The sequence below is a fragment of the Drosophila mojavensis genome, unplaced genomic scaffold, assembly GCF_018153725.1.
Source record: "Drosophila mojavensis isolate 15081-1352.22 unplaced genomic scaffold, ASM1815372v1 contig_136, whole genome shotgun sequence".
NCBI lineage: Eukaryota > Metazoa > Arthropoda > Insecta > Diptera > Drosophilidae > Drosophila > Drosophila mojavensis.
In genome coordinates this window covers 896,353-922,849 of record NW_025318667.1, presented here as the reverse complement: position 1 = coordinate 922,849, position 26,497 = coordinate 896,353, and the positions used below count along the sequence as shown (strand labels likewise).

Here is a 26,497-nt window from a genome sequence, read left to right as displayed (position 1 = left end):
AAAATGAATATCGAATGTGCCGTTAACCAGCACTGCAAGCAAAAGTGTTGTCGTGTCCAGGCAAAATCAGCTCCAAGTCATGCATAAAATTACATAACAGATTAACATTGACATTAACCAACACTGGCAAGCAAAGGCATCCGAATATTATTTATAGAAATTCCCAATATAATTTCTTTTGATTTTATATGCACATATCTACATATATATTTATTGAGATCGATAAAATTTTATTTTGGATGTACATAGTTTTAATATTCTAGAATTATTATTCATTAAGCTGAGTTAACATAACATAATACGATACCTGTTCCCCTCCCATTACAGAAGCGCAGCTAACTTCAATTTGCATGCTCACTCTCTGGCCCGCTCACTCCCACTAACGATGCCCATCAAGCTTCTGCTCCGCACGTCATCTGTCTTCCTCACTCACATTGAAGCATTGAGTGATCCAATTAGAATTTTATTTTGCGTGACGCTCTCTCTCATTTAGTCAGAATTGTTAGCGCATTAGCTTTCAATAGTGGCCGTTTTTAGCGGAACTCATGCCGATGCCTACATCGTTGAGACCCAAGCGAACTATTATGCCATATTAATGCACTACAAATCACTTTCTGCCCGTTTTGATGTGAAAGAAATTTGAACAAAGAATCAAGTAAATCTTAGCTCTAAATTAGTTTTTTTTTATCTTTTTTATTTGTTTGCTTCGGGTCAGGACGAAATACGATAAATGTACAAAGCACCAGGACCAGGACCCGGGGCAGGGTCTCGGGCCAGGGGCTAAACGTTTAGTCACATTTGCATATTTAATTGTCAAGAAAATTACAAGAATTTCGAAAAGAAAATCCAAAAGTTTAGACACAAAAATGCGCATTTAGAGCGAAATGAAGGGAAACTATAGAATATTGTTATTGTTGTTGCTGTTGCTGTTCATAAATCTAACCTCGCGACCGCAAAAGCCATTGGCCAAACGAATAAGAAAGGGAGGCCGCTGCAAGGAGGGTTGGCTCCGTCTTCCCTATGCAAATGAGTTTCATAAACGGGACAGCAAATCTTTCTCACTCACACTCGCAGTCTCAGTGCCTGTGGTGTGCGCGTCTCAGCTGGAAGAGTCTGTCAAGCATTTGACAGTTGCTTAGGATCAGGTTCCGATGCAAAACATTAAAATTAATGCATGGCTGCAATTAAATTTGAATAAAATGTTAAGTTTATTGAATCTTACTCGCTCGCTCGCTCTCTGTCATACCCAAACATTAACCCCTTTGCCTTAGGTTTTTTTTCTTATGTAATTCTTAATTGATTGGCCCAAGGCAAAACCTGGCAGGCAGGCAAATAAATTTCCATACTTACATTTTTCCACATGAGGAAACGTACTGCAACACACACATGCACCTATGCCTGTGCCCTACATTTAACACTGATTCTCATTTAGCTGCGCCGCAGCTTTCCCCTTTTACATTCCTTTATCTGCACAGCAAACTTTACTCATGCGCGCTAACGCTCTCTTTAACTCACTCCCACTCACGATGCGCAGCTAGCCTCTCCTTCTCTCCCGATTCGCGCGTAGTTTTCGACTTCCCCTTCAGTTTAGCTTGACAGAAAGATGCTTAGTTGCGCACGCTTTTACTCTCTTCAGCTCGCTCTCACTAACGATGCGCAGCATGCTTCTACTCGCACACTAGCTATCTCCTCTTCACTCCCACTTACGCAGTCCTTCTCTATTCGCCCGCTAATTGGCAACTACGCAGGCAGGCAAGTATTTTAGCAGCTAGTTTCTTATTGATACATTCAGTCGCTCATTCACATGTTCACTTACCACATTAAGCTTCTTCCCACTCATAGCCTCACTCCAATTGGAAGCTCAACTTTTCAATTGGAAAACAGACCGCTAGCTAATCAGAATTTTATTTTGCATTTCTGGTACGTATTTTTCAGACTTTCAATTTGACTTTGATTTGTATGTTACCTCTGCCGAATGGTCGGAATCGCAGGATTTGTCGCAATCACTAGTTGCTGCAACTAAGATTATTCAAAGCAAACAACAGAAAGAAAAGAAAATTTATTATGATTGCAAATATTTTTTGCCATGAGCTACGCAGTGTCGACCGGCAGCTGATCAGCTGATCAGCAGCAGCTGATGACAGATTCAACATAATACATGCATACATAGACGGGCAATGACTTCTGTCCCGATTCTCAACGCCACCAACATTTCTAATGCTCTCAGCATTTGTAGGAGGATAGTGCAACGATCTCTCTCAATCTCATTTGCTTTCTCTCTCTTTTTGTTCATCTATGTACATGTATTTCTCTGTTTTGTTTTTGATCTCTCCCTCTCTCCCACCCTCCCTCTCCGCCCCTCTGCCGCTCTGGTCAGTGAGTGCGTACATTAATCATAAGAACAGGAGCAGTTAGTGGTTGGGTTTATCGCTGTTCAAGGATCTGCTAATGACTCCGTTGTCCGAGTGCAGAAAATCAATTAAATTTATGAAAACCCCTCAACTGTTTACCATGCATCTAATGGGGGGGCAGGAGAGACGTCATTATGCTGCCTGAAGGACCTTCGACAACCCTCAGCCTAATGATAAACTGTCAAAGGCTAGCGTCGAGCACGATGCATATCGCACCACCAGCACCACCAGCAACCACCACCTCGATCAACGACCCACGCGCCCAACACATTAGCACAAAAGTCGATCTGCAAGTTTATGATGGCATATGAAAAATTTGTTTGGCTCTTTTACAGATGTTTTACCGTCGGGTTAATTTCTAATTTTATGACTCTGACATTTCCCTGCTGCCACCCGCGCCACCCCCGTTGACAACTGTCAATTAGGGCTCAGCCAGGAAGTCGAAGCACTTGCAACACGCTCTCAACAGTTATCTGAATGTAATTACAACTGTTCTATTAGAGCGCCTTGCTGCCAGGATCGGCGGATAACGAACACATAGATTTCCATAAGAGTGTATGTATGTGTGCACGTGGTGCCGTTTGCCGTGCGGAATGTGTTCCGGGTACATCGTAGTGCAGTACTTGAACCGACTTTGGGTGTATCACAGTTGTCAAGATTAAATAGCCGTTGCTCTATATAACTAGAGTGTATAACTGGACATCATCATCGAAGGGTCTGCAGTTGCAGGAGCTCCAACTGTAGTCAACTTTATATGGATGATTCTATATACATATCTACTCCTCTAGCTCGACCTTTGACCTCGATCGCACTGCTCGTTCTCACGTCTCTCATTTGCTTTGTACAAAGTCTTCTTTGTTGTTGTTGTTGTTGTTGTTGTTGTTTTCCCGCTCGCTGCACAACACGCCAAAAGTTTTCGCACACTTAAAAAAAAAAAAAAACAAAGATTTATTGGCAAACACACTCACACACACACACACACACACACACACACACACACAGACGCACTCGCACATAAATCTCAATCTGTCTCGAGGAATGCGAATTGTGAAATCGCGCCAAATTTTTAACCACAAATTAGTCAATAAACAATGGCTAAAGCGGTCATGGGTTAATACGTTTCAAATCAATTGCAATCGGGGCAAAGGTTCGCCTGCCTGTTCCCAGCTACATAGACCTCAGCATTGGACCAAAAAGGGTTGCACACACACACACATAGCGTGTTTAAAGCCTTAACCTGAAAATTGCACAGATTTCAAATGGCAAATGCAACGAAGGGAGGAAGGGGGAGGGGATGCCTAAGTCCAAATCAAACTGAAAATGAGCTCAAAGTGAATGAATAATTCGACTATATATCAAATATGTACGCATCTCCTTGTTATAGGCCTCAAAAGGGTTTATTTATAAATTTGTATATTATTTATTGCCGATATAGTAAGGTGTAGCTTCCTATGGGGTGAATAGATAATAGATAACGTTGCAATCTGCAATTGAAACTGATTTCCTGAATGATCTGTATATGTATAAGGAAGATATGATGGATCGATATTGATAAGAATTAGATTTAAATATAGATAGAAAATGCCAATAAGAATATGCTAATGGTAATGCTAATGCTAATGCTAATGCTAATGAAGTTGGCTATGCCAAATCTGTTGCTAAAGCTAATGCTAATCCTAATGCTAATGCTAATGCCACTGCTAACAGCAATGCCAATGGCAATGATACTGGCAATGATAAACGATCAAATTATTTACAACAACAATGATAATGATGGCGATAATGATGATGCCGATGACAACAATTACAGCAATAAATAACAGCTAGCCTTAGCTACCAAATAAATGCAATCCCAACGGAAAGATCTATTTTCCCAGGCTTCAGTGCTTGGGCTACTTTTCGCACAGCCAACGGCAATTAGCGCACACACACATACACATGGACATATTCTAGCAGGCCCTTGGCGAATGTCCGTCCGGCGGCTGAGATTTATGTGACAACTCAATCGCGGGGCCAGGGCTGACCGTAAGGCTGTTTACATCAGAATTTATGTCACGGAATCAATTGTCCGACACGGGGGCAATAAAAACAAGCGCAAGCGAAAAAGGCAAATTCCGGCTCGGTGCTGATCCGCCCTAGGGCCGCTCGACATTTCGACATCTTGCAAGGCGTCCTTAATCCCGGGCACATCGCGCGCTTGCATAATTTTCCAGTTCAGCGGGCCGCTGGCACTGACTGATCGTCGTCCTGTCCGATTGTCCTGCGACGTTGACAATGCATAATGAAGAGGTCAGCGGCGTTTGTTTTGGTTGATCCTGCACGCCAGTCAAAGGATTAACTGGCCCGCAACATGGGCGCGAACTTGCGGTCGCTTCCAGACAGCTGCCGCTGCTACCGCCGCTGCTGCTGCTGCTGTTGTGATATCCTGCTCATCGCTTCGTGCATATAGCATATCCTTTGATTGGGCAACAGGATGCGCAGTGGCTGGCCACAACAATCGTTTGTGCCCAGTCACATCCTGTCGCCCCACATCCTGCGCACGAATGATAAATGAATCGATTTTCCCCTTCACAGCCCACAACATTTCCCACACTGTTGACACAAATCGGGAGCAACTGAGCACAAAGACATTTCTCAGGCATGAAGAATTGACGAAATCCCGAAAATCCTGCAGGACGGGCGAGCAAGGACGCTCTCATACGAAGAGTTTGCCTGGGAGGCAGGAAAGTCAATATCTTACCTTTCGGGAGAGAGTTGGCTAGAAATGTAATATGTATATCTAAGTGATAGTCATATATATACTTCGGAGAGCGATGAGCTAACGAGAGAACGAACATGAACTCTACCCGAACTACCTAGAAGATAGAATGGAAATTGAATCAAAATCTATAAGCAATTTGATAAACTTACAAGTCAAGCCAAAGATGTACATTCCAGCATAGGCGAAGAGACAGATATAGGGCGATATATACATTGACTACGATATGGTATTCAGGTCCTGGTCAACGTTTGCCTCGCCTCACTGGTGAGAGAGCGCGCGCAAGAGAGCAGCTCAGACAGCTTCCAAAGGGTTCTCCAGTCAGTCAAACACAATTAAATCCAATTGTGAAAGGGTCGCAGCGGCTACTTCCGATCTGAGCAGAACAAAAAATATGGAAACCTTTTAATGTTGTTGTTTTTTTTTTTCTGTGATGTGCATTCATGTGCATGTAAATAACTTACATGCAATAAAAATCAACCTTCGTTATGGTACGGGACAGGGGCCAAGGCCAGGCAACAGGGCTAAAGCTAGGGGTTGGGGCAGGAGTAGGGGTAGGGGCAGAGGCAGGGGCAGGGACAGGGGCCAAGACTGCCCGCGGGCTGGTTTCTTCGGTTTGACGGACAGCCTCAACGCACATCGCGATGCAATGTTTTCTTAATTAATTTCCGTTGTTTTCCTTGGCAGTAGCATCCCAAAAATTGACACTCGCTCTACCGCTGCCGAAGTGGATATACTCTAACAGCCTTTAAGCTTGGTATTAAGTGATATATAGTAATTGGACTTTACATACCGAATTCCAAAATGATATTTCTGCGGAGAGCTGCGGTGCCTAGTTGACAGATTTGATTAAATTTGATATATTATATTATATATTTAATAAGTAGCAGGTGCACGTTCTTCCGCATCCGTGTAGGCAGCTGTGATATAGTTGACCCTCCAATGAGTTCGCATAGGTCAGGTCAGCATAAATCGAGCACTCCTTAATAAGGAGTCCTTATGAATGCTATGACACACTTGCTCACATAGCTAACATGCTCACTTGGCAAGGGTATTTGTCCACATGCATATGTATAAAAAAAAAGGGGTCCCGCTATTTTCTCGATTAGCTTACGCGCTGCAGCGGGTCAATGCTCAGGGTAGCGCCTGGCCTAATCCAATTACCGATTGACCGCGCGCTGCTATCGCTGCAAGGGCAGCGAACGCGCCTGCAATGCGTAAGACATCACTGCCGGCGTCGCAGTCGCAGTCGCAGCCGCTGGCTGGCTCTCTGGCTGATGATGACGTCTTCGCTGCAGCCAGACAGCTGTCCTTTGGGTGTTATTTGCTGCCGAGATTTTTCCGCTTTTGGCATTGTTTAGCCGCGCCGCCTGCCTCAACTGTCTCCGTCTCTGTCTCTGCTGCTTCTTCCAGACATTTCTTTAGTTCCGTTTTGTTTTGTTTTCTTTTTTTTTTTGCAGCAGCAACAGCATTTTGGCATGTGCCGTCCTTTGTCTAGCTCTGCAGCTGCTGTCGCCGACGCCTTTGCTGCTGCTGCTGCATTGTTGCGCATTCCGTCTTTTTGTTCAATTTGTGTAAAATGTGCCAATTATGCTGCTTATTACCGTTAGCAATAGAAAACGAAAAACGAAAAACGAACGAGCGACGAGCGAGTGCACCGAAAAATCAAATACAGCTGCGCAACGGCTCGCCCACTCTCTCTCACACACACACATACGCTTGCGCACGCTCATCTTTGCCTGTGAAGCGAACGAGTGTGGAAAGAGAGCGAGAGCGCAGAAAAGCGCAAGCGCAAGCACAGCACTGCCAGCTCACAAAAAAGCTTGCCAAAAACTGTCATGTGCGGCAGCTTGGCAACCCTGGCAGCCACTTTTATTCCGATTGCACACTTTCGGCAAGTATTTAATTATTATGAATTAAAAGCATATCAAATTGTTGGCCAACCTGTACAGTGTGACTAAATGCAGCGGTAAGTACATGAATTGGTTCATGTATAGTTTGTTTAGGCATACAAATGTCAAATGTTGATTAAGCTTCAAAGTACAGATGCAGATGTATGTATATATGTGTGTACTTGCATACATATGTATATTTCGTATGTATGTATGTATGTGTGCATGGCTGTATACACAATATATGTATGTATGTATTTCAGTAATGATTGAACAAATTCTACCTTCCAGTCAGGATCTTAATATTCCATATCTAAAATATTTGACCTTCTGGGTATTCCAGCTGATTTAGTGTATTTATATTTACATATATATATATATATATATACATACATACATATATGCTAGATGACTTCCATATGGCTTGTCTCTGTTTGTTAAGCTCATTCCCATTGCATTTACCCTATTTACAGGTAATCATTAGCTACTTTAAGCAAATTATGTAAATATTTTGTCTTATTTACTCTGCATAACGCCCGAATTGGACAGATCTTAGCAATGGATTATACTAGGAGAAATGATCGCCCAATTTTCTTGAACTTGCACATTTTTTCGATAAGGAAAACTCCCTAATTACAAACAAAAGGGGTATTACGTGTCAGCCCCTCCCCTGCCACCGCCACTCTCGCGCTGCCTTCCCCCTCCTCTTATAATATCGAAGTCTGAAATAAATATTTGAACGGGAGTTTTCATATTTACGCTTGAATTTTCATTGAATTTTCACTGGATTTCCTATTCAACCCCTAGCGGAAAATTTGTTTAAACAACTGTGTAAATACTTTCTCTGCTTTCTCTCTCCATTTGCAGGGGCACAATCAGTTTTTTCATTATTTTGTTCCCAAAATAAAAAAAAAAAATAATGCTAAGCTGGCAATCAAAATACAAACAAAAATTTTAATTCCACCAAAAAAAATGGGAATTTTTTGTGTGAAAGTTTTCTATAGTTTCATTGTTCCGTTTGAAGCACCTGAATGGGCAGTTGCCCCCACCCCCGACACCCTCCCCTACCACATCCCTCACCCCACCTCCTTCTCTTCGATTTGACTTTGTTAAATTGTGCATTTTGCAACACTGTTTTAATCCCTTTTGATTTTCCTCTTTTGTTTTCTCGTTTTAATTTTTTTTTTTTTTTTCAGTTAACGGCAACAGGATTTTGCTTGTTCGCAGTTTGTTGCTCCAAATGACATTTTCCATATCACTGAACAGCTAATTTTCCGATTAGTGTAGAGAAGAGGGGGGAAGAGAAGTAAAGAGAGAGAGAGAGAGAGAGATAGAGAAAGGGGACGAGATGAGTATACAATACAAAAGAGACAAGGAGAAACAGGGAAGAGAGATGAGAGCAGACTGAGAAAGGAAGATAAATAATAGATGAAAGAAGATAAAAGGGAGAATAGAGAAGAAAGAAGGGAGAGAGATGAGGGAGAAGCTAAGATAAGACAGAAGAGACTGTGGAATGAACAGAGAACGCAGACAGGAGAGACAAAAGGGAAGAGAAATGAAATAAGACAAATGAGAGAGAAGAACGAGAACAAATGAGGGAAAAGACTTTAAAGAATTTTGTCGAGTGCTTTTCGTATCGCAGCAGGCGTCTCGTGCGACTGGATTGATGTATTGTGAAATATAAAGATGTGTGAATCGTTTTAGTACTCCGTTAAAATTGTAGCATGTGTATAGTATATATAGAACACTCACATAAAATTTTCAAACTCGATATATGTATATATTTATATTTATATACATTATTTATATTTTGTATCCTGAACCATTTATATTGATAGCGTTATAGCAAGAAGAGTAAGAAGGGGAGAAGCGTGGTGAGGACATGTCCCACAAGACGATGAGGTCCAAGCAGGAGGCCGAGGAGGATGACGCCGACGAGGAGGCCGAGGAAACCAACGGGGAAACCGAAACGGACGTGGATACGGAGACCAAGCCGGAAACCGAATCCGAAGTCTGTTCCATATCCTCCTCCTGTTGCTCCTTTAGGGTCGAAGGCTCCTCGAGCTCCGGCTGCCAGCAGCCGTCTGCTGCTTCCACTGATCTCAGCCTGTTGCTGCGGCTCGAACGGATGACCCAACAGAAGATGACCCTGGAGGAAATAAGAGACCAAAAAATAGAACAAGCCGATGATATTGAGCAATTCGCAGTTGGCGAAACAAATAACTTTAAGTATCGCTGCTACCGCAGTCGATCGGAAATCCCGCTGAGCTACGAGGAGCGGGAGCAGGCACTGGAACTGGAGCGCAAGCAGCTGGTCAAACTGGAGCTGGACAGGAAGCGGGAATGGGATAGGCTGCGGGAGAGGGAGCGAGACCAGGAGCGAATGCGGGGACTGGTGGCGTTGCAGGAGAAGGAGGAGCTGAAACACGATCAGCAATGGGGGCGGGAGAATGACCTGAAAGGGGAGAAAGAGCAAGGACAAAAGGAACAGCACCTGATGCGCAAGCTCGCCGAGGAGCAGGAACAATTGCTGCAGCTGGACCAGTCGGACTATCTATTCCTGGACCTGGAGCAGGAGTCCCAGCAGCAGCTATTCAAACGAAAGCTAGAGCGAAAACAGGATCAATACGAGAGCATGGAACTGAAGGAGCAACTCGATTTGTGGGTAAGAGAATCCGTTGAAGATGTCCAAGAGGCAAAGCAACAGGCTCCACACGTTGACTCCTACCCAAGCGACGATCAGACAGAGAGCAACAATGCTGAAGCTCAGGATGACGATGGAAGTGAGAGTGACAGGGATGAGGATGAGGCTACTGAGATCAGCAGAGATGACGGGGAGACACTGCCCACCACACCATACACCTACGTGAACGAGAGTCCAAGCGACTACCGACCGGGAGGCTACCATCCGGTAAGTGTGGGCGACTCGTTCCAGCAGCGCTACTTCGCCATCAGCAAGCTGGGCTGGGGCCACTACTCGACGGTGTGGCTCTGCTACGACACGGTGCGCAGCTGCTACTGCGCCATCAAGCTGGTGAAGTCGGCGGAGCTGTACGCGGAGTCGGCGCGCCATGAGATTCGCCTGCTCCGGCACATCTCGCAGCTCAGCTGGCACCCGCTGCGCGACCGCCTGGTCAACATGACGGACAACTTCAGCACGAGCGGCGTCAATGGGACGCACCAGTGCCTGGTCTTCGACGTGCTGGGCGACAACATGCTGATGCTCATCCAGCGCAGCTGCTACCAGGGACTGCCGCTATACAACGTCAAGCAGATCGCCTACCAGGTGCTGCAGGGGCTGTACCTGCTGCACGACCAGGGCCAGCTCATCCACACCGACCTCAAGCCGGAGAACGTGCTGCTCGTGGCCGACGAGCTGTCGCTGCGCAGCCAGGCCACGGCGGAGTCCAAGAAGTACCTGGACACACACCAGCGGCAGCTCAGCCTGGCCGACGCGAAGCTGAGCAAGACGGCCAAGCGCCGCCTGCGCACCAAGACCAAGCAGAGCATCAGCTTCTTCCAGGCACATCGCAAGTGGCTGCGCGAGCGCGGCATTGACGACCTGCTGCTGCTGGCCAAGCACGGCCTGCTGACGACCAAGATGGCCCTGGACGCCGTCACAAACCAGCTGCCCTACCTTGCCTACGACGGACCCGTCATATTCTCTGCCGCAGAAGTGCGCCAGCTGCGGCTCAGCCAGGAGCGCTCGAGCGAGGAGCAGGTGGGCGACACCCAAACGTCGAGTCGGGGCAGGAAGCGCCGCTCGAGAATGGCCGAATCTGAGCGCGGCCACAATTCCGGCTCCGGCTCCGCCTCCTCCTACTCCTCTTCGAAGGCAGCCAAGATGCTGCAGAGCAGCACCGAGAAGTTCATGCGCTACGTCCAGAAGTGCATTGAGAACGACGAGAAGGACGAGAAGGAGAAGAGCAACGAATCGCACCACCTGCACAACAAGCGCATGAAGAGCAAGAAGGGCGCCAAGAAGGCAGCGGCTCGGCGCCCAGCCGACCTGCCCGCTGCCACCTCGAGCAGCGGCAAGCTCAACATGGCTATGATCGAGCGCAAGGACCCCGCCTTGGAGCCCTGCAAAGTGAGGGTGGCCATCGCCGACGTGGGCAACGCCTGCTTCGTGGACCAGCATGTCACCGAGGACATACAGACGCGCGAGTACCGCGCCGTCGAGGTCATACTGGGCGCTGGCTACGACACCTCGGCCGATCTCTGGAGCGCCGCCTGCCTCTTCTGGGAGCTGGCCACGGGCGAGTACCTCTTCGAGCCGAACAAGTGGCGCGGCGATGCCAGCCCGGACGAGGTGCACATCGCTAACATAATTGAGACATGCGGGCCCATACCCAGGGAGCTGATTGCCCGTGGCGAATACTCGGCGGAAATCTTCAACTCCAAGGGGGAGCTCTTGAATATTAAGAACTTGGAGCCGCATCCTTTGCATCAGGTCCTGATGGAGCGGTACAACTGGTCGCCGCGCGATGCTCACGAATTTGCCGACTTTTTGAAGCCGATGCTCTGCACAAGTCCCCAACGCCGCATCACGGCCTTTTCGGCCATCAATCATCCTTGGCTGTTGCTCAACGAGGAGGACGAGGCGGAGCAGCAGGACCCAAACGAGAGCCACGCATAGTGCGAAGCAGGGAGGGTGGGCCAAAGGCAAACATACGTTCGTTTCGAAATTCATTGAAAGCTAAATTCAACTTTATACAAGTATAGGGTATATAAGATGTTCATATCATTTTTATTTATTTTTTATACTTTACAAATCAATAATGTTAATTTGAGTCTCAAATTTGAGTGTCCCTTAGTAATTAGGTTAATATCTAAATCATCAGACTTATGCACACACTCAGACCCCCATGCGTTTCTAACTAATTGCATACAAATAAGCCAACAACTTGCAAAATACTATATAATTAGATATGTATTCATTTGTTAGCTTCGAATTTAAATAATAAACAAGAAATGCGCGTCTACGATATGTGAAATCGACTAAGTCTATTGTTATCGATATCGATGTGCTGCATTGCACGATCAGGGTGACCAAAATTATCAAAGAACAAATTTCATGTACTGCACTGCATGATCTGGGCAGCCATATTCTGAAATTATGGACATGGAAACAAACAGATTTACACATTCACACGCTGCACCTAATTTTGGCAGCGCTTAATTCTATTTTTATACATATTTTATACAAGTTGGAGCTTGTTGGTATGATACTTTGTTATTGTTCAGTATTTTTCACGTAATTGAAGTATTTTGCATGCATAAGAATGTGGTCACACTGCGTGTAAAGCTGTGAACTTTGTAACGCTAAATTAGGCGCGAAATGTAAGTGTAAATAAATAAAACATTTAGGATACAAATTCACCAAACAGCTATAATACATGTTACGATATTATAACTTAACAAAAGGGATGTGAATGAATAACTTGTTCTGCGTGTATGTGTGCATTACATAAACCTCATTTTGATAACGCCCAATAAACAACAACAGAGCAGACAACTAATACGAAAATATTTACCGACATGCACACGCACACATACATTCGCAGTCATTGTCATTCAAGGTTGGATTACAACAGGCAGACGGGGCTATGCGCCAAATTTGAACGGAACGGCAGACGGGTGTCGACTGGCTGTTGCGCTTATCACATCAGCTAATACAGATAATATTCTATGAGTGGAAACACTCAGGAATAATAATATTTACAATTGATTAAAATTGCCTGCGTGTGTGTGTGACTTTGCCGCTGATATAAGGCTTTTTGTCAGCAATTAATTCCGGTCTCTATAAAGACTGAGCCGAGCTTTAAGGCAGGTACGCTGCTAAACGCTGAAAAAGAATATTTAAATGCTGTGATGTTGGCTGCTACCGAATTTTTTACAAAAACAAAATATTCATCTACGTTTTGTCATATTATTCGTGTTTCCAAATTTATTTGTAGATAGCTGCTCGCACTGTTTTGCATATGCAACGGCCAAGCGCAATACTGCGCTTTATCGCAACTTGGTCACATTGTTATTAAATGTCGTTAGTCATATTGCTAAACCGCAGCAATTCTTTAACGAGCGCGTTAAGTACATGGCGCAAATTAGTCATTTCAGCAGGAGCAATTACAACAGCAACAGTTGCCCACGGATACCACAACAACCGAGTTCGTGGCTGGCCACAAGTATATAAGCGCTCATATCAGGGGTAAGTGCATTCCCAGCTCATAAATGTGTCAATATACATGTGTAGCAGGTGAAATTTAAATGTATTCAATAATGACAGATTCCGAACAATGGACACACCGCCGGATGTATTTCAAGGGGTGAAGGACCGTTACCTGGGTGTAACGGTCGATGGCAACCAACAGGACATTGCTGACAAAGCACAATTTTGCGAAAAGCTGCACAGTAAATTCTATAAGAGAACTATTCTTCATTCACATTATATATACACTATTTGCAGAATCTTTGGCCTTTTGGCGAGAAAACAAAAATCGTACAATATGGTTTCGCGTTTACAAGAAGCAGGCCGATTGGGTGCCCATTTTGGCTGAAGCAGGCTTCGATTTCCACCACGCCCGCTCAGGTGTCGTCACCATGTACCTGTGGCTACCCAAGGACGAGCCCAGCAACTTGCCCAGCTATGCACATACATTGCTTGGCGTTGGTGGGCTGGTGATAAACGAAAATAACGAAGTGCTGGTCGTTTCCGATAAGCATGCGATAGCAAAGGACATATGGAAGTTGCCTGGCGGCTATGTGGAGCCGAAGGAAAATCTGGTTGACTCCGCCGTGCGTGAAGTCATGGAAGAGACGGGTATACGGACCACATTCCGCTCGATGGTTTGCCTGCGACACTCGCATGGCGGCAATTTTGGATGCTCCGATATTTATGTGATCATTGCCCTGAATCCGCTGAATCTGGAAACCACGCCATGTGAGCGTGAGATCGCTCGTGTCAAGTGGATGCCGCTGGATGAGTACTTTTGCCATCCCCAAGTGCTAGAGGCCAATCGATTGTTCGTGCGTACCTATCTGGATTACCAAAAGCGGGGCCTCGACTTTACCTGCTCTAGCATGGTGCATAGCCTGCTCAAAAAGGAATACAAATTGTATTATGTTGCTCCAGAAAAGGATAGTAACGAGGAAGTGCCAAAACTGTAGTGAAATTATTTCAAAAGTGTTTTTTATTTGTACATAGTTAAATGTATAGATAAATGTAAACCCATTTAGAATTTTAATTAGCTAAACATCGGACTATCGCTTGTGCAGCTAATCGATACATGTGTATGTGCAATGGGCCAAAGGACATTTGGCTTATCACTGCTTCGATACATCGATAACGGTTTGTACCCTAGGAGTTAATGGCAGTGTGTAAAGGAAAAATTAAAGCCATTCATCAATAACATTTTTATCTTATTTATACTGGTCGTTAATTTACAATAAAATTAGAGATAACTATAAATTTGTCTCTTGCCGTAGGTGGTGATCAGAGGCCTGTTAGTTCTGAGAGTGGCCATATGCGGCAGACGACTCGGCTACGTATTAGACCGAGCGGTATGGGTCCATAATAGCGCGAATCCGAGCTATTACTTTTATTATCGCCTTCGATCCAAACACAACCATGAGGCACATAATCTGTGACCATTTTAACTTCAGTCGGCTGCTTTGCCGCCGTTTCGGCCTCTATTGGAGTGGGCTTAAGGGTAGTTATCTTCTCACCAGACACGGCCACAATTCTCTTGCATATATATTGGCTAGCATTAACGGGCGAAACGGCAATTATAATATCGCCAGATTGATACTTGCGCCAATATTTTGACAAACGTTCCGTTAGCAGTACATTATCGGAAAACAGCGTTGGCTCCATCGAAGGACCTTTGCACTAGAACACAATCATGCGTTGATACATACATATGTAAATATATAACATTAGGGATAGATCAGTATTAACTTACCAAAACGAAGTCCCCCACATACTCAAACGTACAATGAGTTATACAAGCATAGGCGATTGTGTAGCGTGCCAGGGTTCGCAACCGCGAGAGTACTGTGTAGCCCATGCCCATCTTCATGATGGCTCCGCTGCACCGCGGTCTCCCTTATTTAATGTAAAATTGTATCAGCTGAGTTTCCGTTGCACCAAAGCATATTTAAAATAAATAAGTAAATATATTTTAAAGTTTTGTGTAACAAATAAAAAATAACAACAAATTGTGGTTGGCTGCTTGCATTACCAGGGCTACACAGCACTGTTCGCCAGCTGTGCCGTGCTCGAACTCTATCGATAGTTTCTACCAGGGCTGCACCTCTTTTGTACCTGCAGCTCTTCTTCCCACTAGGTGTCAAAATTCAAAAATTTATACACATTCGCAATATCGTACGAGTTGAAACAAAAAATGTAAACTCTAAATTTTGCACACACACACAAAACAATAAAAATTCTATTTATTAATCATGTTCAACCACTGACAATCTGTTTCAACTACTGTTTTTTTTTTTTTAATTTCTGTTTTTTTCGATTGTTTTTGACTAATAACGCAGAGAATTTCTACGGATAGTTTATGTAAATATAAATCTACATATATATATATGTATATATAACCAGGTCTCGGTTTGTATTGTAGTTAACCCTTACACATTATATAGTTAAATACATATAGATTAAGATCAAGAGAATTCATTTTAAAAATGGATGACATCAAATTCCAATCATTAACAATATAGGATATAAATACATATATATATATATATATATATATATATATATATATATATATATATATATATATATATATATATATATATATATATATATATATTATATGTATATGTTTTATAACATTAAATTTAACTTAGGCAAATAAATACATATATATAATAAAAATTACAATTCTTGAATCACCGCACGAATTAAAAATGTAAATATATATATGTATATTATATATATGTACATTAAAATAAATATTAGTGCAAATTAAAAAGATTAAATAAAAGCGTCAAATAAAAATTCATCTAGAAATAATTAAATTTTGTTTAGTTATTTGGAATTAACAGTTGTTGCTTCGTACTTTTTAATGGTTTTCTCTTTCGCTGTTTCATTCTTTAGCTTTGGCTGTTTCCCTTTTTGGTTTTTACTCCAACTTTTTGCCAGAGTTTTGGATTTCCGGACTGTGACGTTTCTCTTGGCGCTCGCGAACATCCACAGCTGCCAAATCGATGCCAGCTACGTAGGCGTGCATCACAGAGATCAGAGCCTTCAGTATAGCGAAGGGGCCCGTGAGAAAGGCCAAAATCTTATACAACGAAGCGCCTAATACTGGTGAGAAAAAAATACATGAAAAATCAACGAATAATGAGTTATATAGTCGGGAGTGCCTGACTATATTATTATTATAGAATTACTCAAAGGTCCACTAGTAAAATGCAATAGATAGAGGCAGACGTAGAACAGCTCATTCACGCAGCACATAAAGGTGAGCACATCCTTCTGGTAGTAGATGCGCATCACAAAGTTGTCGTTCACCTTGTGCGAGACGCGTCCAACGACAACGCTCCTGAAATGTCAATGTCATATTATAGTTATAAGAGGATCGCAACTGAATCTACTTCATTTACGTTTGCATATAGAGCCAGTGACAGGCAACATCGATGGCGATTGACAACTGGAACCAGAACATATACTCCGGGTAGAAATTGGCCAGGGTAACAAGCAGGCCCATTGTACCGCATCGATCCGTCAACTGATCCAGCATAGCGCCGAAGCGAGTGCCTGAAAAGAGTAGAAAATTAACCAACGCTTTAGATGAGGCTGAGGTACTGGCGGCTCAGCATGTTGCCTGACTAGGGAATACCTCGCAGTGTTTATTCCTTCATTTCCAAATGATCTCACAAGAAATGAGCGTGAAAGTTAGACAAGCCTATTGAGACTGTATGACTATCAAATCTGTTGTCCGACTTTAAAGGTTAATTCCTTAGATTTAGCAGGTACATTTTATTGAAATAATTCTTCTAAATAGAATATGTATATATTTGCTACCTATACATAGTATATATTTACCGCTAACTTGTTACATACATATACATGTACATGTACTGAGAAGCATACGACAATCTACACATACCCTCTGAGTGGGTAATCGCATTTAACCGTGAAGCACTGTTTCATATCGCTAAGTTAAAAAACTTAAAATGTGGCACCATCCGATATCAAGTTTGGACACGTATGCGGATAAATTGCACAAACAACAACTGGATAAATACATAAATACGTGTCTGAACACTTTGCCGGTCAGTGTCTGAGTCATAAATTCTGTTTGTCTGCTTGATTATTGATGAGGAGTCGAAAGAGATATTGAAGATGCTTTCAGGAACTTACTCTGATTCAAGGCCCGAGCGGCATGTCCATCAACGGCGTCCAGTAGTGCACTAATTATATAACACCAGCCGGCGACCACATAGTTTGTGGACATAAACCAAAACGCAATAATAGCCAAAACGATGCGTGCATAACCTGTAAGAGACAATTTAAGGCAAAACAATGCGAATTACATACACACCCACACACCCACACGCACGCACACACGCACAGACGTAAACAAACAAGTGCAGTCAATTTCCAATCGATAATGTGTCGGTGCGCATGTAGATGGCGCTGTAGGTGACATTGCTGATTGGCCGAGGATGGAAGGGGGCAGGAGGGGGCGTTTAGTGTGTTGCATTTCACAGGCTGCAGCGCCACCAATGCTTGCTAATTGAATTAAACCAACAATAACAAATCTATGCACACATATTTGTTATTGTCTGCTATCTACACACTCACACACACAGACACATCAGCACCCAATGCGTCGCACAGTGGGCACGCAATAAAAATAATTAATTTAAAAAAATGTACATAAAAAATCACTCCAAGAACAGCAAAGTTGTATGCTTCGTGATGCATTTAGCAAAACATCTTCTGCTCAGCTACAATAGCCAGCTTTTTAATTCAATAATTTGTCTATTTGTAAAATGAAATTAAGATTTTGTAAGCGGATAATTGATTACGGCCCATTATACACGACGTCACATTTGTTTACTAAACGGCAACTTACCAATCAGATTTGGTACGAATATAAAAACGTTATCGTGCTCGGCAATGGCCATTGTAGAGACCGTTTAGTCAATATTACTGATAAAATGTTTTATCAAATATATATGCTTTAATTAAATGCGTTGCGGCGCGGTAACGTGGCTTGCGCTGCAATATTTTTCTACGTTCTGTTCTACGACTGTGCAAAAAATGGCGCTGTATGCATGGGCGCAAATCAGCTGGCGGAGCAGTGCTGGCTAATGCTCAACAGCAATGGCACAGAGCAAATGGACAGGTAACACCGCTTAGTGCACAAATTGTATCTTGCGTAGCTTGCGACAGAATTCACGCTTGGATTGTGAACGAACATTGAATTCCGAAATGTACTCATAAAGTCGTTGCGTGGTTACTAATAAATACGATTCCTGGGCATATCAAATGAAATAATCAACAAGTTGTGACGCCACACACGTGTGATAAAAGTCAACCTGTGCCTGCTTTCCATTCTGCATAATTTATCAACGCTTGCTATGTACCATTGTACAGCACTTGCAAGGCTGTTACTATTTTTTGTTTTTCTTTTGACAAGTTAATTTGATACAAAGATCAGAATGTATAATGTATAAGCACTTGAATAATATCTAAAAATCATGGAGAAACTACGCAACAATAACACTGCCAACGCACAGCCGGCAGAGCAACAACAACATCATCATCACCACCACCATCATCACCATCACCATCAACACCAACAACAGCTACAGCTCGACCAATACCCAAAGAATCCAATTGAACAATATCTTCGCGCCTCAACAAAAATAAAGAAAATCGAACGTGTAGTATTCTTCAAGTAAGTGAAACGATGTGAATCCATATGAGCAATTTATAGCGAATAATATGACTTTCACATTTTGGCAGGCGCTTTGCACCAAACGTGGCCGATGTCCAGGCAGACTTCCAGCGTTTGGCCTACAACTTCGAGGAGTCGGGTATCATGCAATATGCGGCCATGTGTCACATTGGCTATGCCAAATGTGAGTCATACGGCGGATCACCTCAGCGCGAGGCTGAGGCATATGTACGTGCCGCACGTGCCTTTCTCTTAGCACACAACGAATTCCGGCAGCTGCACCTGCGAAGCGGTCAGAATGGTTTCCGCGAGGGCGCGCTCCATTGCTACAACAAGGCAGCCGAGCATGTGGCCGACAGTGGAGTCTTCAAAGCAGGAGTGCTGCGCGAGCTGAAGCATCTCAAACGCAAATTGGAACGCACAAGCAGCTTTGCCTCGCCTACTCATCAGATCAACGATCTGGAGATTAGCGCCGAGATGAGTATGCAGCGTGAGGACTACCGCGGCGCTTTGCTTCACTTGGATGACATTGTGGACAACATCTATGAGCGGCGCAAGGCCTCGATGTACGGCGAACTGTTGCGACGCGTCGAAGTGCTGCGTCTTCTATTGCTAGTCCATCTCAACTTGCCGCCAGCACGCCAATCCCCCGCACACATCAAACTGATTGAATACTACTACACACTCGCCCAGTATGAGACTCCATCGCAGCTGATTCACGCCGCCAATCAGCCGACTGAGCGTGCCGGCGCCTCGGTGCCAATACAGCAACAGTATGGCCTGGCGGAGATCGTCTGTGCCTGGGTCGAGCGAAACATGTGTGATCTCAAGCATCTGCTGCGTGACTTTGGCGCCGACAACATTTCGATTAGTCAACAGGAGCGCCAGCTCCTTAAGACTATTTATTCCGAGCTATCAAAGATCTACTAGACCTACCTACCTTTTTCCTACATTCCTTCGTTCATCCGTTCATTATCCTTTCTCTTCCTGCCAGCACACGGACAAAAGCAGCGACAGCTGGTGCATTTATCTCTTCCGTATTATCAGCTGTTCGATCTTATTTGCACATCACATTTTACATTCTTAACTTTTCCAGTTCCTCTTAGCCGTTCCAGAACCGCACTAGTTCGATTTGTTAAGGATCAGCGAGAGCAGCGAGATGTACTAAACAATAGATTTTCAGTTGCGAATTGTTAAAGATCGTTTGTGTTTGAGCAGCCTCCCCTCAAATCTCACCTCACATCACTTCATCTTTTATTACCCATACACTTAGCTATCAGTCAACTCCAACGTTCAACGCCTGGAGCGAACGACGACACACACACTCTCACACACACACAAACAAATTTGTAACATACGAAACGAACAGAAAAATGCAAGTGCAAATTTATAATATATATGTGTGTATATGCATATATATGAATGTGAATATAGATGTATCAAAATATGTATGTATGTATATTAATATAAATATATAGTGTGTAGCATATGCAATATCGAGAGTCTACCAATAAAACTTGTCAACGTGCCTACACGAATAACGCGAACGTATAAACGATATTAGCTTATAGTAGTAATATAATAAATTAATTGTAATATGCATAAAAACAAATAACTATGTATACAACTCTCGAGTACAATAAAGCGAAAGAAAACAGAACATATGGATGTATATTATAACTTTTGTTGTACCTAATATAGAGCTCGTATTTCATTCATTCAAGCGCCATCTATGGCAAAGGTGGGACTGCATACATACAGTAAGCCCCACTGAACTCTGCAATGCGATGAGTTATTGGAAAAAGAGATAAGCCTTTTGTTGAGTATAGTGAGCAGTAAAGTCGTATACCAAATTCCAGTTGTATGGCTTTTCCAGTTCTCAAGATCGCTGAGCTCAAATGGAGGGACGAGGTCACTTTGCTGTTATATATGCTTTATACATTTATACTTTACCGGCTCCACTACATCTGCATGAGCATGAAATGCGCTAAATTCTCTACGTATATCACTTTTATTTTAAACCAATTTTGAGGTTAGAGTTGAATTCGTTTCTCTGTTTTAATTCAAATAAAGATAAATTGGTTGTCTATTGAAAAAAAACACACTTTATTGCTTTATCTGTTTGTTCCATGTTTTGTTTTTATTGAATTTAAATATTTTAGTTGACTTAAATTTTCTGTTTCGCATTGTATTGTATATATGTTTATTGTATATCAATTTATTTTCATTGAACAATTTAGTAAGTTACCTTTTCTTTTTATAGTTATTATGTAGTTATTTTTCACTTTAAATTACTCCTTTAAAAACGCTTCGTTTTATTTTCGTATATATATAAAAAAAAAAACATTTACTGCATTTTAATTCTCTAGCAATTTCCAATTTTATAAACTATCAAAAAAGTTTGATATATATATATATATATATATATATATGTATATATACTTATTTTTAGTTTCAACTTTTGATTTTGGGAAGGGCAGCGGGCAGTAGCAATTTTATTATTGTTTAACTGGTCTTGCAATTTGTTCATAATTATCCAATACATGCACATTATATATATGTATATACATGTGCCTATACATATATATGTATGTTAATGTATGTATATTTTAATATTGTTTACTATATGTTCTTTATTTCTATTTAGTTTAAGCGCTTCAAACAATTTGAAACCTAGCAAAGAAATCGTTTTCAAAATACAAAATAATATATAAATAAAAAAAAAATAAACACTTAAGCCACAGCTTGTTGTGCACAACATGCCAGAGTGAGTGTGGGTGTGTGTGTGTGTGTGTGGCTTAAGATTAAGATCACAAGCATTTGTTGTTGTTTCTATGTTTGTTTTTACTTTCCTTTTGACTCACATTTTATTTAAATTTAAATTGACACAAAAAAACGGAAAAAATTCACCTAAAAATTTGTATGTGTATGTGTAGTGCGTGTGTGTGTCCTGTGTAAACTCAAAAACTAATTTCGCACACAAATTAGGAGATAAAGAGCGAGAGGCGCAGCTGCTGCGAGAGCGAGAACAACGTTTTTCCAGAAGAGTTTTCAAGCTGTATTTCAGAGTGTACGAGTGTGTGTGTTGCATATATATGTATACATATATATGTATGCGTGTGTGGGTGTATGTGTAGCTAACTATTTATTTGCCACCTTGGCCTTCTTCTCGTTCTCGGAGGTAATCTTGTTCTTCAAGTGATCCTTGTAGTCCAAAATGCCACCCTTCCACTTGGTCACCGTCTCCTTCTCACAAACCCAAATCTCTTCAGCAACCTAGAGGAAAGTGGACAAAGAAGCATTAGCATGCTCCTGCTTGCAGTAATCACCATATTGGTATATATACCTGATTGATCAGACGGAAATCGTGACTAACTAGCACCATGCCACCATCGAAATCATTGATAGCATCTGCCAGAGCATCGATGGTCTCCATATCTAAATGATTTGTAGGTTCGTCGAGTAGCAGCAGATGAGGCACCTGCCAGGCCAGCCAGGCAAAGACAACGCGACAACGTTGCCCATCCGAGAGCTGACGTATGGGGCACACCTGCTGCCGTCCAGTCAAGCCATATCGTCCAATTATCTTGCGCATCTCCTCCTTCTCCTTGACATCGGGAAAGGCGCGCATCATATACTCCAATGGACTAGCATCCAGGTCGAGCAGCTCGTGCAGATGCTGATGATAGCGAGCGATGCGTAAATGTGAATTTTTACGTATCATGCCAGATGTGGGCACCAGATCGCCGTAGAGTAGCTTCAGCAGCGTCGACTTGCCAGCTCCGTTGGGGCCTACCAGAGCGAGACGCGTGTCCAAATCAATGCCAAACTCAAGGTTCTTATAGATCCAGGGAGTTTCATCGTTGTATCGGAAGCTGACATTCTAAGGAAGGGGAGAGCATTCAGTACAGAGATCACAAATATATTGCCAATTGACTCACCTGAACCATAATCACAGGTGGCGGCACCTTGCCACATGATGGGAAATAGAAATTGAGCACCTTGTCGTCGGTCACCTTCTCGGTTAAACCTTGGGCAACCATCTTGGCCAGTGTCTTCTCCTTGGATTGTGCTTGCCTCGCCAATTTGGCCGAGCCGTGGCCGAAGCGCGCTATGTAGTTCTTCATGTGTGCAATCTGATCCTGCTCCCAGTTGTATTGCTTCATCTGGTTCTCCAGCAGCTCCATGCGGGTGCGCACAAAAGCCTCATAGTTGCCCGTATAGTATTTCAAGCGTTTGCCCGTCAAGTGAATGATGTTCGTACAGACGCCATTAAGAAAGTCCTGCGAGTGTGAGATGAGCACCAGGATGCGCTTATACGTCTTCAGCTCCTCCTCCAGCCACACGCACGCGTCCAAATCCAAATGGTTTGTCGGCTCGTCCAGCAGCAGCAGATGCGGCTTGACAAATAGAGCGCGCGCCAGCGCAATTCGCATACGCCAACCACCTGAACGAGGGGGAAAAACACAGAGAGAATTAGACATCTTTGCTTCCCTTGGGAGTTGTAGTGACCAAGTGGAAGTGCTATTGTCTAGCCTCATTTCGTCTAGGCGGCAACGTTACAATGGGAAATTTGGCAACATTAGGTTAAATTTAATGATAGATAGGCCGGAATGATTGATGGCTTGGTGAGAACTTAAGCCATAGACTTGAATGAACAACAATCTAGATTGCTTTCTATATGACAGCTCTTGATATATATTGAGGAATAGGAGTCACCTATTAGATCATGCTAAAGTTACTATCACAGCTATGCTGCGATCCTATTACTAATCTATGTATTGTTATATCAAATAAATGCACCAAGTTTAACAAAAATAGCCAAAACAGAAGCTGAGTTCACATGGAAAGTTTCTCTAGAATAGGAGAACTAGTAAAAGATTGAACCATGAATCATCTAGAAGGAATATGCAGAGCTAAGATAACAAATGGATTATAAGTTACAGTAGAATCCGATTATAGCGATAAAATAAAAGTTTGTCTGGACGCTATAAGCGGAGTCGTTATGGCCGGATTCTACTGTATATGTATATTGTCACGAGCAGTTCTTACCAGAGAAATCCTTGGCTTGCTTCTGTTGCATGGCCTTATCGAATCCGAGACCGTGGAGAATGCGAGCTGCCTTGGCCTCGGCCTGATCGGCGGACATATCGTCGAGGCGCTCATAGATATCGATCAACTGCTCTTGGGCATCATCCTCGTCGCTCATGGCCAGCTCCTCGGCCAGTTTCTCCAGCTTGATGCGCTCCTCATCCACCTCCATGACGCACTGCAGCGCACTTTTCGTGCTGGCCGGTATCTCACGCGTCAAATGGAATATATCAATGTGTGGCGGTATGGGCACCTCGCGCCTGCCGAGGACGGCGAGCAGCGATGACTTGCCGCAGCCATTCAGACCGATTAGGCCATAGCGACGACCACAGTTCAGCTCCAACATTGTGTCCTGCAGCAGCTCCGAGCCGAAGAACGTAATTGAAAAGTTGGCAATCTTCACGTCACGTGATCTTGGGTGCACGGCCAGGGAGCCAGTGCAGGATCTAGCCTCGGCACTGATTCTAGCCTCCTCCTCGAGCTTGGCGCACAGTTTCTCCTCCTCGGTCATTTCACGATCGAGGCCGTTGGCATTGCCATTCATCTTCTTTGTGGATGGTATCTGTTGGATTTTCTTGTTGCGCGCATCCTTTTTGCGTTGCGCATCCCGTTTCTTAGCGTCCGACGGCATTTTGATTCTTTTGAAATTTTATCTGTATTTTTTAAGGTTATGTTTACTTTGAATACTTTGAAGTTGCCGAATCGAAATTTGTGTGCGTGTGTGTGTGTGTTGCCTGTATGCCTAAAATGTATTTTATATATCTGTAAATATATATGTGAATGTATATATATTTCCTGTTTGAGCGTGCCTGCGCTCGTGTGTGTGTATGTGAGTGCTGTGAATGACAACAAAAGAAAAACACAGTTGAAACAGCAAAAGTATGAACAACGAATGATTCAATACGCCGATCAGGAACAAGAGCAGCAGATACACAAATGCAATCATATTTCAAATTGAGCGAACTTTGTATATCTATACTTTGTGTAGTATTTAATGCTTCTTGACGACTGTGGAAGTGAAATGACAGTTAGACCTGAATTACGAATTACTTCCACACTGGAACTGGAATGAGTTTCCCACGTAGTGTTGCTAAATGTCATGTCATTAGTGTCAATTATTATCTTCGATAGAGTTGAGGTCTTTGGAATATCTAGATCTTGCGGCAATTCCATCTTTGCCACGCTCCGTGCCTCTTAAGTGTATACGAATTAGAAAGAAAGCCGCCCAGTAAGATTACTTAAATCATAATCGCATATAATAAGGAAACATATTTGTATCATTCCTATTGCGCGTCCCATATCCAGTTTCAATAATATTGAAGAAGAACATGTGAGAAAAGATACAGCGCAAATTTACTGTGCATGCGATTGTGGATGTGGAAAGTATGTAGATGGTACGCTGTCTGGGCTGCAGATGGCGCCACATGCGCACCTTCGGCAGCAACTGTTTCAACAAAGCGCCGAAAAACGGTTCAACAGAAAAAACTTGAAAGCGCAATACGCATCACGATTTGTTCTTATATCTACGTATTAACAAATGACTGATGCTTTTGGATTTTCGTTCTAGCTGTCGCTGAACCACATTTCACCTACATTGCCGCATTTTTTTTTCGCAATGAATCACTTTTGGTCAATGGGAGACGCTGCGCACTCACTCTACAAAATGTGCACAAAGGAATTTCACTGCAGCTGATGATAGTCTGCAGGTGTGCAGTGAAAAGTAGGGGAAAGGAATGAAATTGCAACACACACACGCGCTAGACACTTCTCCTAAACTATTACAGCACACACGCGTACTCACACATACACAAATTATATATGTACATGCGTGTGTATATATCCATATACTGACACATGTGCACATTTATATATGTGTGATGTGCCATTATTGAGTTTTTCACGGTTGGCGTTATATAGCACATCTCACCTTTAAATTTGTTGATAGAAAAATAAAAACTGAACGTGTCACGCAAAAGAATCCAAGCCAATTCGCATTTGTCGGGCTGTTAACGCTGGTCCGGGCTTTTGGGGGCTGCTGCTAGACGACGGGCTGCTGCTTTACAACGGAACAGGAACACACCGAGCACTCACACACCAACAGCAGCTGCGAAAAATGCTGCTACTTTTGCCTTTTACCGTTTTGACCACCGCACACGTGTTACGTTGAAATAATCGAGCACCGTATATCGATGTTTGATTAATAAATATACATATTTTTTTTGTGCGATTCTGTCGAACGAACTATTTTATTTAAATAAATAATAATTTTGATTAACTAGGAAAAGTATCATATAGATTTTTGTACGCCTTTCGAATATATAACAATACATCGATATTCGAAATATCGATATCTTTTAGCATATATGTTAAAATTAATGTTTTTTTATTAATTATCATACGACTGGCTCGCGTGGA

At 43.0% G+C, this 26,497-nt stretch overlaps 6 protein-coding genes and 1 long non-coding RNA gene across 11 annotated transcripts; 4 read left to right on the top strand and 3 right to left on the bottom strand.

Annotated features, from left to right (window-relative positions):
- The first annotated feature begins 7,049 nt into the window (after positions 1 to 7,049).
- LOC6585672 (SRSF protein kinase 2) lies at positions 7,050 to 12,058 on the top strand. Its single transcript, XM_002011264.3, has 2 exons — positions 7,050 to 7,138; positions 8,900 to 12,058. The coding sequence occupies exon 2, from the start codon at positions 8,944 to 8,946 to the stop codon at positions 11,698 to 11,700; it is 2,757 nt and encodes a 918-aa protein (XP_002011300.1). The 5' UTR covers positions 7,050 to 7,138; positions 8,900 to 8,943; the 3' UTR covers positions 11,701 to 12,058.
- A 256-nt stretch (positions 12,059 to 12,314) lies between these two features.
- Positions 12,315 to 14,486, top strand: LOC6585673 (nucleoside diphosphate-linked moiety X motif 6). 2 transcript variants are annotated; one of them, XM_015160985.3, is made up of 4 exons: positions 12,315 to 12,404; positions 13,022 to 13,272; positions 13,351 to 13,475; positions 13,531 to 14,486. In XM_015160985.3, the coding sequence occupies exons 2-4, from the start codon at positions 13,103 to 13,105 to the stop codon at positions 14,229 to 14,231; spliced, it is 996 nt and encodes a 331-aa protein (XP_015016471.1). In that variant the 5' UTR covers positions 12,315 to 12,404; positions 13,022 to 13,102; the 3' UTR covers positions 14,232 to 14,486. The 2 variants fall into 2 exon arrangements, with proteins under 2 accessions (XP_015016471.1, XP_043864930.1); XM_044008995.1 differs by lacking the exon at positions 12,315 to 12,404 and having other exon boundaries at positions 12,970 to 13,272.
- LOC6585674 (mitochondrial inner membrane protease subunit 1) lies at positions 14,463 to 15,776 on the bottom strand. Of its 2 annotated transcripts, XM_002011266.4 has the most exons (3): positions 15,305 to 15,776; positions 15,026 to 15,193; positions 14,463 to 14,952 (listed from the first exon to the last, which is right to left on the bottom strand). In XM_002011266.4, the coding sequence occupies exons 2-3, from the start codon at positions 15,140 to 15,142 to the stop codon at positions 14,557 to 14,559; spliced, it is 513 nt and encodes a 170-aa protein (XP_002011302.1). In that variant the 5' UTR covers positions 15,143 to 15,193; positions 15,305 to 15,776; the 3' UTR covers positions 14,463 to 14,556. The 2 variants fall into 2 exon arrangements, with proteins under 2 accessions (XP_002011302.1, XP_032588655.1); XM_032732764.2 differs by having other exon boundaries at positions 15,026 to 15,775.
- Positions 15,777 to 16,077: 301 nt separating this feature from the next.
- Positions 16,078 to 18,340, bottom strand: LOC6585675 (CDP-diacylglycerol--inositol 3-phosphatidyltransferase). Its single transcript, XM_002011267.4, has 5 exons — positions 18,164 to 18,340; positions 17,446 to 17,580; positions 16,686 to 16,839; positions 16,473 to 16,624; positions 16,078 to 16,386 (listed from the first exon to the last, which is right to left on the bottom strand). Exons 1-5 carry the CDS (start codon positions 18,213 to 18,215, stop codon positions 16,202 to 16,204), a joined length of 678 nt encoding a protein of 225 aa, XP_002011303.1. The 5' UTR covers positions 18,216 to 18,340; the 3' UTR covers positions 16,078 to 16,201.
- Positions 18,341 to 18,448: 108 nt separating this feature from the next.
- Positions 18,449 to 20,651, top strand: LOC6585676. The gene is made up of 2 exons (XM_002011268.4): positions 18,449 to 18,991; positions 19,060 to 20,651. The coding sequence occupies exons 1-2, from the start codon at positions 18,792 to 18,794 to the stop codon at positions 19,919 to 19,921; spliced, it is 1,062 nt and encodes a 353-aa protein (XP_002011304.1). The 5' UTR covers positions 18,449 to 18,791; the 3' UTR covers positions 19,922 to 20,651.
- Positions 20,652 to 21,606: 955 nt separating this feature from the next.
- On the bottom strand, positions 21,607 to 26,261 carry LOC6585677 (ATP-binding cassette sub-family F member 2). Of its 3 annotated transcripts, none has more exons than XM_002011269.4 (5): positions 26,010 to 26,261; positions 24,044 to 24,735; positions 22,933 to 23,438; positions 22,338 to 22,874; positions 21,607 to 22,267 (listed from the first exon to the last, which is right to left on the bottom strand). In XM_002011269.4, the coding sequence occupies exons 2-5, from the start codon at positions 24,711 to 24,713 to the stop codon at positions 22,133 to 22,135; spliced, it is 1,848 nt and encodes a 615-aa protein (XP_002011305.2). In that variant the 5' UTR covers positions 24,714 to 24,735; positions 26,010 to 26,261; the 3' UTR covers positions 21,607 to 22,132. The 3 variants fall into 3 exon arrangements, with proteins under 3 accessions (XP_002011305.2, XP_043862926.1, XP_015016472.2); XM_044006991.1 differs by having other exon boundaries at positions 24,044 to 24,844; positions 26,010 to 26,260; XM_015160986.3 differs by having other exon boundaries at positions 24,044 to 24,824; positions 26,010 to 26,260.
- On the top strand, positions 25,134 to 26,196 carry LOC116804584. Its single transcript, XR_004364579.2, has 2 exons — positions 25,134 to 25,310; positions 25,650 to 26,196. It is a non-coding gene; the product is annotated as an uncharacterized LOC116804584 (long non-coding RNA).
- Positions 26,262 to 26,497: the final 236 nt, after the last annotated feature.

Bases quoted from the DNA above. Each gene is read 5' to 3' on its own strand.
- LOC6585677 (XM_002011269.4), bottom strand. From the start codon at position 24,713: ATGCCGTCGGACGCTAAGAAACGGGATGCGCAACGCAAAAAGGATGCG. The intron at 23,439-24,043 runs GTAAGAACTGCT...CCCCTCGTTCAG, and splicing joins GCAAGCCAAGGATTTCTCTG to GTGGTTGGCGTATGCGAATT. The intron at 22,875-22,932 runs GTGAGTCAATTG...CCCCTTCCTTAG, and splicing joins CACCTGTGATTATGGTTCAG to AATGTCAGCTTCCGATACAA.
- LOC6585675 (XM_002011267.4), bottom strand. From the start codon at position 18,215: ATGGCCATTGCCGAGCACGATAACGTTTTTATATTCGTACCAAATCTG. The intron at 17,581-18,163 runs GTAAGTTGCCGT...TGTCTCTTACAG, and splicing joins ATTCGTACCAAATCTGATTG to GTTATGCACGCATCGTTTTG. The intron at 16,387-16,472 runs GTAATTCTATAA...TTTTCTCACCAG, and splicing joins TTTTACTAGTGGACCTTTGA to TATTAGGCGCTTCGTTGTAT.
- LOC6585676 (XM_002011268.4), top strand. From the start codon at position 18,792: ATGGAGAAACTACGCAACAATAACACTGCCAACGCACAGCCGGCAGAG. The intron at 18,992-19,059 runs GTAAGTGAAACG...ACATTTTGGCAG, and splicing joins GAACGTGTAGTATTCTTCAA to GCGCTTTGCACCAAACGTGG.
- LOC6585673 (XM_015160985.3), top strand. From the start codon at position 13,103: ATGTCGTTAGTCATATTGCTAAACCGCAGCAATTCTTTAACGAGCGCG. The intron at 13,273-13,350 runs GTAAGTGCATTC...CAATAATGACAG, and splicing joins TATAAGCGCTCATATCAGGG to ATTCCGAACAATGGACACAC. The intron at 13,476-13,530 runs GTAAATTCTATA...CACTATTTGCAG, and splicing joins ATTTTGCGAAAAGCTGCACA to AATCTTTGGCCTTTTGGCGA.
- LOC6585674 (XM_002011266.4), bottom strand. From the start codon at position 15,142: ATGAAGATGGGCATGGGCTACACAGTACTCTCGCGGTTGCGAACCCTG. The intron at 14,953-15,025 runs GTAAGTTAATAC...ATTGTGTTCTAG, and splicing joins ATGTGGGGGACTTCGTTTTG to TGCAAAGGTCCTTCGATGGA.
- LOC6585672 (XM_002011264.3), top strand. From the start codon at position 8,944: ATGTCCCACAAGACGATGAGGTCCAAGCAGGAGGCCGAGGAGGATGAC.